Below are 13,296 nucleotides of genomic sequence, written 5' to 3' on the forward strand. Positions count from 1 at the left end.
GAAAGTCTATGCCAGGGTACTGGAGAGGAGAATTTGACCGATAGTCGAACCTCGGATTCAGGAGGAACAATGCGGTTTTCGTCCTGGCCGTGGAACACTGGACCAGCTCTATACCCTCTTCAGGGTGGTGGAGGGTTCATGGGAGTTTGCCCAAGCAGTCCATATGTTTTTTGTGGATCTGGATAAGGCATTCGACCGTGTCCCTCGCAGCGCCCTGTGGGGGGTGCTTCGGGAGTACGGGGTCCAGGGCTCTTTGCTAAGGGCTGCCGGTCCCTGTACAACTGCAGCAGGAGCTTGGCTCGCATTGCCAGCAGTAAGTCAGACTTGTTTCTGGTGCATGTTGGACTCCAGCAGGGCTGCCCTTTGTCACCAGTTCTGTTCATTATTTTTATGAACAGAATTTCTAGGTGCAGCCAGGGGCCGGAGGGAGTCCGGTTTGGGGACCACAGGATCTCGTCTCTGCTTTTTGTGGATGACGTCCTGTTGGCTCCATCAAGCCAGGACCTTCAGCGTGCACTGGGACGGTTTGCAGCCAAGTGTGAAGCGGCTGGGATGAGAATCAGCACCTCCAAGTCTGAGGCCATGGTTCTCAGTTTGCAAAAGGATGGCTTGTTCCCTTCGGGTTGGTGGAGAGTGCCTGCCTCAAGTGGAGGAGTTTAGGTATCTTGGGGTCTTGTTCACGAGCGAGGGAAGGATGGAACGGGAGATTGACAGGTGGATCGGTGCAGCTTCTGCAGTAATGCAGTCGATGTACCGGTCCATTCATGGCTGAATTTATGGTCTTTGAAATTGTCAAATGCAATACTAGTTTGAAAGATGATGATGACCACAAAATGACTGCTCTTATTTAGTTTTGTTTGGCTAAAAAATTGCTTAAATCATTTAGGTAGGTAAGTACTTTATTGATCCCTCAATGGGGAAATTTCAGTGTTTCAGCAGCAATAGAGAACAAACAGCATAACACCATGAGAACAAGCACCACACACACATCCTGATAAATAAATTCCAAGTACTCAAAAATAGACAGAATCAAGTATTTGAATAATCAAGAACAGAATTTACATATGTGCATATTAACCATGCATTTGAGTATTGCACCTCAGTTGACTATTACATAGTCCCTCATACTTTCACCCTGGGGCGCCCCCATCCTGCAGACCACTACGTCCGACAAACTGAGGTCTGTTTGTGAGGTAGTTAATGGTCCATGCGGACAGGTGTTGGCCCACACTCGCCCCCTCCAACTTCCCCCTCAGCAGTGATGACTGGATTGTGTTGAAAGCACTGGAGAAGTCAAAGAACATGACCCTCACCATGCTTCCGGGGGACTCCAGATGAGATAGGGCCCGATGCAGCATGTAGATAATGGCGTCATCAACTCTGATGCCAGGACGGTATGAGCGCTGAGTTCACCTGGGCACAGAGGTGGCCGAGGACAATCCTCTCCATGGTCTTCATCAGGTGGGAGGTCAGGGCAACAGCTCTGTAATGGTTCGGCTCCTTAGGATGAGGTATTTGGAGAACCGGGACAACACAGGGTGTCTTCCATAGGGCTGGGACTCTCTCCAGGCTAAGACTCGGGTTAAATATGTACAGGACCACCTCACTGAGCTGGTCTGCACACTCCCTGAGGACCCTGGGGCTGATGTGGTCAGGGCCTGTGGCCTTCCTGGCCTTAATCCTCCTTAACTCCTTCCTCACCTGGTCTGCTGTGAGGCGGAGGGGGCTGGTGGGCAGTGACTGCTCAGGAGCTGTGGGATGTTGAGAAACCCCCGTGACAGTGGGAGGAGGGGCAAGGTCTAGCTGAGGTGTGAGCAGCTATGGCTGCAGGGAGACAACTGACCTGGAGAAGTAAGTCGGTGAGGGCTGAGGACTGGGTAGAGTCAACTCTATTAAAAAACAGATTCAGATAATTGCTGTGTTAGGGTTTTTCTATCTGATTTAGCCAATGCATTTTTACACAAAATGACAACTGTGCATTTAGTAGTAGTAGTACTAGTGTTCTGTGTGGAAACCTTCAAGGTCAGTGTAGAGAAAAGTTACATGGATGAAGACTTGTTCTTATGTACAGTAATACTGTTTAAGACCAACCTGAAAACTCCCAAACCCCTGACATGGACCTGGGATAAAGAACTACAGAGGATCTCACTTTACTGACTGTGGTAATTCAGAATGGATAACCTTAGCTGACTGAAGCTAACTCATAGCAGACCTAGAGATCCCATTTACAAGAGTGACAGATGGATACTGTAAATGACTCCCCTGATTTCAACTCTCAGTTCAAGTGCTAATCCTAGCTATCAGCTGTCGGCAGATAACACAAACATTGCAGATGAATCAATTTTTATTTTGTATGTGCTCAAACTGAACACTAAAGTGGACATTTGGACATAGTTCAAGCACCCGCCACTGTATGTGGCCTTATGGGATAGTATTTATTTTTTTAATTAACTGATAGATTTATGTAGTGTCTGTCATCATGATGGATAATGAGTATGATCCCCACAAAATGGTGCATTTACCCAAAATTCAACATGGCATGATGAAAACTTCACATTGTCTATAGCTAGCCTGGTCTGTCTAAAGGTAGCAAGATCAGCCCATGAATGCCCCAAGCTGGTTAGCTTAGCCAACTGGCTGCTGTCTTTATCTTCATATTGTGAAGAGACATAAGAATAGGAAACTGTTGGAATATTGAATATATTCAAATGTATTTTTTCTGTTTGTTACAAAAGAATGATCACCCCTCTGGCTGCCACAATGTGTTCTTGAGCATGGAAGAGGATATGAAGGGTTCTTCATGTGGTTCCTGTACAAGAGCAGCAGTTTTGTACTAGCCTTACAGACATGATACACTGAGGCAGTTATTAAGCCATTGTGTTTAAAAAAATCCTTGCAGAATCTTTCCTTCAGTAACATTTCTATAGTCCTGTACTTTTGTAAAAACAACACTTGGGGCTCAGCGGACTTGTCGGTTTACTGTCAGAAGTGGGAACTGCAGTTTTGATATGTTTCGTGTAATATATGCTCTGTGGCTGAAACTGTAAATGGCACTGACTTATCGAGGCACTTTGACTAAACACAGAGTTTTATGTTCCTGCCAAAATTAGGTTAAGCTACAGTGATCTATAGAGACTTCAAGACTAACATTATATAAGTTTTCCTTTTAATTTTCTATTCTTTGGTGCCACTTAAAACGATAGCTGCTACAGGCTTTTGGCAAACTGTTGCTACTTTCATTTTTTATAAAGCTTGCTGAGGTAAAACTTTTGCTCAAGCCTTTTCTAAATACTTTTTTCTACAGTTTCAGTTCTCCTGCTATAAAGGAGCTACATTTATACTTTGTCTACTCTCAAAAATTGGATTCATGCAGAGTGTTTTCTTTTAGAACTGCTGAAACCTACTGGCAGTTGAAAGATTGATATAAAGTGCGCAAGACATTATGCCGGTAGTGAGTTGGACAGCATTCCTCCAGACACTGTGAATTGTGGCCTCTTTCCTGACATACCTGTGGCCTGAACCCCTAAACCTTTCCACAGACACATACGCAAGCTAATCTCCCAAAATCAGCACCAAAAGGTTTCCCTCCACTGTATACAGCTTTTCCTTCCTCTTTTTTTCCCCAGTCGTACACTGATTCCAGGATGTGGGATCAGCTGCATTCAAATGGCATGTGATTATATTATCCTCAATCAACATGTACTGTGAGATTAGCAACCAGCAAAACAAATCTTTGACATCAAAGATTGAGCAGGATTTTTGAGTCAGATACATGAAGAGGCTTTTCAGTGACTGTAGTTTCTCTGCTGCTTGATTGGCCAGTGATCTAAAATGCCCACAGGCCCAAATTTTATTTTTCTGTTATTATGAGGATAGTGGTGTTAACACACTGTTACTGGATTTATGTATATAGTTACATAGTGTATTCTACTCAGAAGTGGTTGTAACAATGAACATTTCAGCCATAGTTCCTTACTTTTGCCAAGCTGGTTTCCTTTTGTTCAGTGTTGCGTTCAAGTTTTGGGGGGGGTTCACAGTAAATGTGGCCAAGTTAATGGGAATGTCAGTTTGCTGTAAACACGTCCGGACTGTATATTTTTCAGATATATATGGCTGAGTATGGAGGTTTGGTCTAATGTTGCAGTTTAGTTTTACTGAATGGAAGGATTGTCAGAATGAAATGTGAGATGTATGAGAGAAACTCTGTTTGTGTTGTTACCTGATGGGGAAAAAAACTCTTTAATATAGCTGCAATTAGTTTTTTCAGATACTAAATGTGATATTTACTTTGCTCTTAGTGTGTTTCAATGCATGTATTTTAATTTTAAACTCGTGAAATATAAAAATCTGAATCTATGGAGAAGGTGCATTAATGAAGATTTTATGTTGTCTGATAAATCAAGTGAAAATGGGACAGAATGTGACGTCTCTCTGCTATCCTTTCCCCCTCTATGACATGGTGCAACATACGCCTCTTCTGTTGTTATTCCAGCTTCTCTACTCTGTGCTGTAAAAGTACGGTCCATAATTTAGCCCCAACAGCCGCTTAACAAAACTTATAATAAAAATCACCTTTATTGGCCAAGTATGTTACACACAAGGAATTCGTTTCCAGTACAGAACCGATGGCAGCCATCTGTGGCGCCACCTCAACCAATGGTTCTAACTATCGAGGCAATGGGGAGGTTCAGTGTCTTGCCGATCGAGGCAATGAGGAGGTTCAGTGTCTTGCCCAAGGACACGTGGACTGGAGGCACCGACATTTAAACTTTCAACCTTCTGGTTGAAAGACGACTGCTCTACCCACCGCACCACTGTCGCCTCCCTTATAAGAAGCATTTTCAAACTACAAACAACCAGCTACCGAGGACCTGTTATCTGCAAAAAGTCTCAAACACTGCCTGCCAATCAGAAGAGGTTTCCTTGTCTACACCTCTGGTTGCTACTGTGCATGAGTGGTACACAGAAAAAGCAAAAATCAGTGTTAACAGTGTGAGGTGGAGCATGTTAAAGCAGTCAAAGGACTCAAAACCCTACTGTGACTCCTTAGTAAGTCTGATCACATTCAGTTTCACAATTTAATACCATAAAAGAGTCACAGAGCCTGAATAATTATGCCCCATCTTGTTCATGAAAATGGGACAGATGTATGCATGGACAGATGGATGGGTGAACAACCTGAAACTAATGCCTCCGGCCATGATTATTGCCAACGCAGAGACATAAAAATAATATTTCAGACAGTAATTGACAGTTGAACATAAAACATGTTTCCATGTCACAAGAGAAGAAGAGAAGAAGTTAGTCATAATTTAGGGTTTTTATTTCTCCTTCATATCTTACCAAGAGTGTCGACTACAGATGAATAAGTGCGTGATGAATAAGCTTGGAGTGCACATGCCAGAGGCTGCTGTGATCAATGGGGTGTCACTGTACACATCATCCCTAGAGACCATCAGAGACAGATTCTGATTAGCACTTAATCTTACCTCCCCACACCCCTGCTTCAGGAGAATGAGTATAGTTTGGCAATGCATACCTCTCTGAAGTCTGTCTCCCAGTGCTCCACCAAAAGAAATTAAGAAAGATGAGTCCAAGGCAGCCACCGACATTCGCTGACTGATTTTCATGATTACAGACTGATTCTTGCCTGCACTGGGCCTACTTAGCACTCACTTTCCTCTGGGTAACTCTGTTCAGAGAAATCTAATATGCGAATCCATAGCCAGTGCTCTGCTCAGTCTCTTAGTGTTTGTCCAGTTTGCTGCCCAGTGTTTTATTAAGCGTTGTGGTAGGTCGCTCAGTCTGAATTCTACTGTTACTCGGCCCATGCTTGTGATGTTTAAGACTTGGCTTAAATCAGCTGAAGTGTCTCTCATTTGGTGAGAGTGGATTGGCCCAAAGGCATTTTTGTGTAAACGGGATGCTCAAAGAGTTTACATCGAAAGTCACTTATTGTGGAATGGATTGTCTTTTTACTGGCTCCTTTGTCTTCCACAGGCAACTCGAGCTGAGGCCAGAGCCACTGTGGTTTTTGGGTCCTTTCATCAGCTGTCTCAAAGCAATTGTTCAGGGGGGCCAGCTCTGACCAGAATTAATGCAATATTCCCATTTATAACCAATCAGCATTCAAGGGGGGAACAGAGTTTGCATGAATGACAAATTGTTGGATTGGACATATTTAGTGTGGATTAGAAAATATCCCGCTGATATATCTGTTATGGTTGTTTGGGGTTTATTCTTGTACTTGGGTTGTGTTTTGCTGGTCAGCCCTCCCACATTAGTCTGTTGTCTCAAGTTCACCCTGTTCTTGATATCAGGTGAAGCCAAGGTCATCTGCGCATGAGTGATGACACCACAGTATAAAAGAATTCAGCTTTTTGTTACTAGTACAGCATAAACAGCCTCCTGACCAACCACCATGCTAAATGCATCTTCCAGTGTGGCTGTAGCAAAAATGAACAGCAGCACTGACCTACATTTAAAACTCCTACTTTCTTTTCGGCTTTCTAGACATGATCAGCATTATGAGCTATGCACACTGTAGTATAACACTAATCCTAACCACTACTAGGTTCACATCATCATCGTGCACAAGGTAGCAGGAAAGAGACAGGAAATTTGTTTGTGAACAAAATGTTTCAAATTAACACAAACAAAGGCACAGTGGTGAGGTGTCAAGTGTTGTGCAATGCAAGATGTTTGGTGTTGCTTTCTCTATAGTCTGGGTTCCCAGACTTTTTCAAAGTTTGAGACCCAAAAGAGACATTTGATCTCTCATTTCTTAAAACTTACAATAAATACATCAAAAATACACATAATCATCTACAACACATCTACATTTATAATCTACTGATAATGAACACAACAAAACAAAAGTTTAAAATGTATATGACATGTATTTTTTTCATTATAAAAGTACATCACAGCAATAATGAAATTGCTGAAAGCAATGTTAAATTTTTCACCACCTCCTAATGAACTTGTATGAAACAAACATCATTGGGACTGTCTGATAACTGCATCAAATATTGTGTTATATTTATTAAATTCAGTATGGACAGACCAACCTCCTCTCTGATGCTCTTACATCTTCGCTAGATTCCGCATCATCACACACAGCAGCTGTGTATAGTTCTGTTAGCTACTTTTGCACACCTAGCATAAGCCAACAAATCTGTTTTCTTTTTCTGCCACTCCTTTTCTGCACCACTGGCTGCAGGTTTCCTGTCTCTCCAAGTTTTATTTGCTACCACCTGCAACTTTGCAGCTGTGATGGCTACAGCTCTCAGTGCTACAGTTTGCAAGACGGTCTGTTTAATATCTGCATAATGTATAATGTCTAAATGGTTTTGGGGAAAACAAACTGACCCACTGGGAAAATTCTTGAACTTCCCAATGGCCAGTGTGTGCCTGCTAAGATCAGGTTGAAAAGAGAGACACGAGTGAGAGGGATCCCTGCACACAGCATCTGACCGGAACAGACCAGTGTAGACAAAAGGGCACTCTTCGTCTATTTTTAATTAGGAAAACTAATTCACATATCATAGCACTGTTAAACATTTTACTCTGTTAATCGGTGACCCAATAAAACAGGTCCATGATCCATTTTGGATCAGACAGGCAACTTTATAGTAATACAGTCACTCATGCCAGTGCAGAACATTTCTACAACTGTGTACAGAGCTTGGGTAAAATGTAGAAGCCAGGCTGTGTGTATGCTGTAGTGTAGAAACACCTGTAAACACCTTGCTGAAATCAGGAGAACGACCCGGAGACGGAGACGCAAGTGCGGGGACTCCATGCTAGGCTAAAAGCTCGCGCTACCCGACCGCCATTACCCATCCTCTTCCTAGCTAACGTACAGTCTCTGGAAAACAAACTGGACGAGCTAAGGGCTAGGATTACAGCACAACGGGAAATCAGAGAATGCTGTGCTCTAGTTCTCACCCAGACTTGGCTTTCTGACAGAGTTCCAGATTCCGTGATTCAGCTACAAACCCACTCAGTACATCGAGAAGACCGCATTGCTGCTTCGGGTAAGGTAAAAGGAGGTGGTGTGTGTTTATCAATAACTCGTGGTGTGGAGATGTACGGACTGTTTATAAGTACTGTTCACCAGACGTAAAGTTTTTATTGCTGAAATGCCGGCCTTATTATCTAGCAAGAGAGCATAGTGCTGTGTTTTTGGCTGCTGTGTATGTTAGCCAAAGAGCTAATCCCTCTGTGGCTCTCAGTAAACTCTATGATGTCATCAGCGGTGTCATGGTGCAAGGACAATAATCTCAGCCTCAACACAGACAAGACGAAGGAGATGATAGTGGACATGAGGAAGGAGAGGAGATCTCATCAACCACTGTTCAGCCGGGGGCTCGAAGTGGAGAGGGTGAGCAGCTTCAAATACCTGGGCGTCCACATCAGTGAGGACCTCACTTGGACACTTAACACCACACAGCTGGTCAAGAAGGCCCAACAGCAGCTGTACTTCCTGGGGAGGCTGAGGAGGTTTGGCATGTCGCCTAGGATCCTTTGCAACTTCTACAGCTGCATCATTGAGAGCATCTTGACCAGCTGCATCACTGTCTGGTACAGAGTGCCTTAGATTTTGTGTTACTTATTTATCTACTTTATATTTCATTTGCATTTTGTGGCATTCATGTGGACGGCAAAGTAAGAATTTCATTGTACAGGGAAACACATTTTCTAACTGTGCATATGACAATAAACACTTTGACTTTGACTTGACCTGCAAAGTAAATATCCTTATGTTATTTTTATTATTAATATTTTGTTGTTGTACTCTCATTCATATAGATAAAATTCAGTAATTTTATCACAGTTTCTGAAGAAAAGATGTATCATAAACACCTTTTTTTATTTTACAGCTCATAACTACAGAAAAGTGAGTAAAGTCTCAAAAATGACTGAACAAAAACTAAACATTATTTAAAGAAGTCATGTTGCTGCTATTTAATACTGTTGAATTTGTTTTATATTATATTATATTTTCACTTTCCTTTCTATAGCTAGTTATTTGGCTGTAGAGAGTGAGAATAGAATTCACACTGGATAGTACCGCTGTAAATACATTGCCAGACAATTTCTTTTCTTCCTTCATTCATAAAACTCTGTAGGTCTGAGCTCATCACAGACTCTGGGTACTTCAGTTAGCATATTAGAATATCTGATAAAACTATACATCATCATCCTGAGAAGTAAACTCAGACTAGCTTCCTGATGTCTTCTACCTGTCACTTATGCTGTAGAACATGACTGGCCTTTGTACTCGCTGGGAGCTGTGGTCAAACCCTGTGGTGAAACCACTCTGTTGCTGTGCTCCTCCTCTACGGTGTCTGCACAATTAATGCTGGTAGATGCAGAATTATTTGAAGTGTTTCTAAGTTTGGATTTTTAGATTTTAACTTCTTTCTCTGAGCTCCCTGAGCTCTCTGTTTGAAGGTGAGAAAGAGTCCAAAGATGATACAGAAGGCCACGCAGCCTGCTCGGCATGCACTAAGACAACAGGATCCTGCCTTTATCCCTCTGACTTTTCAGTTATTCAGAAGTGGTTTGGTTTGTGTGTTTGTTGTATTGTAGATTTCAAAACGTTACAAAAATCGCTGGAGGAGGCTTCAAATCAATATCAGAGAGTTTCAGATTTTGTTCAACCATCAAACAAGTAGTTTGGTTGAAGCATACTGTCACATTTTTGCATTGTCTTTTTAATTCCATCTTATAAAACTCTTGATGTTTTATGCTCTGTGTTTTTTGTGCAGCTAGCTATGGAGCGTACCCCATCTGTAAAGGCTGCTCAGTGTGCTCCAGGGACAACGGCTGTGTAAACTGCCAGCCCAAACTCTTCCTCTTTCTGCGAAGAGAAAGGATGAGGCAGTACGGGGAGTGTCTTCATGACTGTCCAGCCGGATACTTTGGCATGCGCAGCCCTGAACTCAACATGTGCTCCAGTAAGTTGTGTCGAGTTTAACCCACCCAGCTTCCCTTGCACTCTACTGCTACCCCTCAATCTTCCACGCTGCTGACTTTCCTAGCCTTTTCTCAACACTTCCACCACCCTATCTTCCCCAGACACATACATACTCCCTCAACTTTCCCTTTTCCCACAGCACTTGATTTATTGTCAATTATCCAGAGGAGACACACATACCTCGCAATTTCAACGGCTCATCTGTTCACACAGGTGGATGTAAGTGAAACCTCGTCTTAGTGGTATGTCCCTCAGGATTTAACAGTGAACTCCAGCTAGGATGAGCGCTGTTTTTCATTTCTCCTTAACACTCCCTTTACACCTGCATTACCAAACATCCTGTAGTCATGACGATGTTTGAAGGCATTACATTTAAGTGCAAAAGCAAACAAGATGTGCTGAAGAGCCGGACAAACCTACTCCAGAGACTTGTGTTATCATATTCGGGGCAACATGTAAAAAACAAGCCCTTCTGGACATTTTATTCAGTAGAATTTGAAGTACAAAGATGATTATATTTTAGCATTAGAGCATAAAATTAGCTTATTTTGTCGACTGTCTGCAGGAACTTGTGAACTGAGATTTTCTCCAGACAGTGTAATTTCTTGGCAGCCAAAGTAGTTTTAGATGTTGAACAGAAAGCCAGTCACAGCTGAGGTGTCCAGATCCTCCACCAGCAGCTGAACATTGAAGTTAGATAAGGGGAAAAGTTTTAAGAAAGCTTTAAGCTTTAAGGTGTTGTTTGACAAAAGTAAATATGATCTTATTTCTGTTTGAGTGACAAAATCATATTAGATATTTTACTAGTTATCACGTTACACAAATGAAATTTAGTCATTTGTGTAACGTGATGTGCTAGATTTTTTTTTCTTTTGTGTTTTTTATGAACAACAATGGGTTGCTCTCATAACTTGATACAACAAGAAACTATATCAATGAACATTTGAAAAGTTCTCACAATTATTGTTAAAAAACAATTCTAAAAACCAGTTAATGGAAAAAAGAGAAAAAAACTGACAATGTTAATGCAAACACATTCGCCGGCTACTTTTGGTTATTAAAATGTTTAATATGTAATTAGGAGAAACTTACTATAGTCTTTCAACAGCAGCAAAATGGCACTGTGACAGTTCTGAGCCTTTTGAGATAAGAAGGAGCTAGGCATGGCTATCCAGAGTACAGGGTACTCTGAAGAGTGAACATCTTCACTAACACTATGAGACAGCTTGTTGTGATAACTCGGAAAGAGTCCGTGTAATGTGACACTGCATATTTTACACTGCAGTATTTTAAAATCATGTCGTTTAACTCTGGACATTTTCACCAACACTGGGAGTCATCTTACTCCTACTGATGTTGTAATAACTCTGGAAGATACTCAAAACATTGTCACTGTATATTTTACACTGGAGAATTTACTCTGCAGACTTTTTGATTATTGCAGAAAATAAGCTCTGTGACAAACAACGGTTTATGACATTTACATGTTTTGTTCAGATAATCTTCACAAATCATCTTCACTTTTATGATTTTTGAAGACCAAATACAATCGCCAGAAGTAAAAAGCTATTGTTAGACTATAAACTTGCTACACCACAGTCCCATGATTTCACCACCACAGCTTCCAACTTGTAATTTGATTTAGCGCTACTTACCTCTTCTACAAAATCCTTTCCTCTTAGCGTGACCTGATCTAGCTAGTGATCATGGCTGTGTCAGTTAGAATAGTTTGCAAGTGTTTGAGTTTAAAAACAGCTAGGCCAATGATGTATCTTCTGTTTCTATGGATGATAGTTTAAAAACTGTGAGGCTTCTGGATTTTTTTCCCTTTATTTGAAACTTAACAAAACAGTGACATTACCAAACATCAGAATTCAATGTTAGAAAAGACATGTCCCGTGATGGGATGTTCTTCTCTGTAGCAGCAGCTCTGCGTCATTTAGGCAAACAAGGTCATATAGTGTATATTTGCAGATATATTCTTATTTAATACAGACTTTACAGTCTTATCTAGCGAACTGATATCATCCATTGGATGCCTTGAAATGAAGCATTTTATTGTCACATGCAGCAGCAGCATATGCACCTGTATATTCATCAATCCTCCCCACCATTAAAGGCAAACTAAATCCACCATTGTCATTTTACTCTATTCTCATTAAAATCTTTGACTTTAACCCTCTCATCCAAATCACTGCATGTCCCCATGACGGATGAATTTTGACTTTAAGTGATCCTGAAGTGTGACAAGTTATTCTGAATCCTTCTCAGTACAAACTGCTCATAGAAGAACAGTTTTTATTGTGATGTAGCATTAGATTTCAGAGTGTGATTACTGCGTCAGTCATGGCTCACTAATTCAGTTTCTTATTCAAGCCTGAGTCTGAGCTCTGCTTTTCACTCAAGAGGTCATGTCCAACCTTTATAAACTGATCTGTTTTTGAGTTAGAAGCTAATTGTCGGGTCACTCAATATTATTTGTGAAGTGATGCAGGTGGGGAAGAAAATCTGCTATAATAACTTGGATTACTGTATGCATACTTTCCACTTGCTTTTATTTGGTGCCCTGGATGTTCTGTGTCCTAAATTTGACCAAAACGGCAACAAATTTGTGACTTGATTTGGCTTTTTAGCTTTGAATTGAGTTTATTTGAATAGAGCAACTTGGATCCAGGTGTTGAATATTTACCATGCGAATCAAAACTCAGAATTTAAGAATTCCAATTATTGGAAACAATGTTTTTACACAACTAGAAATAGACTACTAAGAATTTCTTAGAGTAAAATATAGACCCTGTTAATTCAGAAAGGTGGATTTCAGAGTCAAAAATTTCATTGCAGTAAATTCAGTGGTATTTAGGTTTCTACTATAGGTACTGACTACTGATTACATGTCAAATGTGATATTCACTGGCTGATATAATTCAAATTATAATGGAACTAATTATTTCCTATCCACAGGCAAATGGTGCCCAAGTTTCAATGGACAAATGCTGAGGGGTTTGCTGCTCCTGGTTTCCAAAGAGACCTGGAAAGTGGCATTACACCTATGTTATCATAGGTTTTTTAAACAGTTTATCATCAGTTTTGTTATACATAACCTATTAACCTACAGATTACTCAAGAACCTGTGCCTCACCCGATTTCAATGTAAGGCTCATTGTTCAGGGGGGCTTTCTCTTTCACTGCAGAGAAAATAACACCTTGATTAGAGCCACAAACAAGGGGAAGTATACATTGCACACTACATGACTAGAGGCCCATTTATAGCTGCACTTCAGCTGGATTCCAAGGAGGAGACATGAGAGCAA

General features: G+C 41.2%; 1 protein-coding gene across 5 annotated transcripts in view; it reads left to right on the forward strand.

Moving 5' to 3' along the window:
* rspo2 (R-spondin 2) overlaps nt 1–13,296 on the forward strand; it is a 65,268-nt gene that overhangs the window by 20,099 nt on the left and 31,873 nt on the right. For 4 of the 5 annotated variants that reach the window (XM_020597232.1, XM_020597230.1, XM_020597233.1 and 1 more), the window contains exon 3: nt 9,777–9,965. In XM_020597232.1, the coding sequence (XP_020452888.1) occupies nt 9,777–9,965 (189 nt within the window). Of the gene's footprint in view, nt 1–7,975; nt 8,040–9,776; nt 9,966–13,296 lie in introns of those variants that run through there. The other variant, XM_020597234.1, reaches the window with a different exon arrangement.

The sequence above is a fragment of the Monopterus albus genome, unplaced genomic scaffold (genome assembly GCF_001952655.1).
Source record: "Monopterus albus unplaced genomic scaffold, M_albus_1.0 scaffold33.1, whole genome shotgun sequence".
Classification (NCBI taxonomy): domain Eukaryota; kingdom Metazoa; phylum Chordata; class Actinopteri; order Synbranchiformes; family Synbranchidae; genus Monopterus; species Monopterus albus.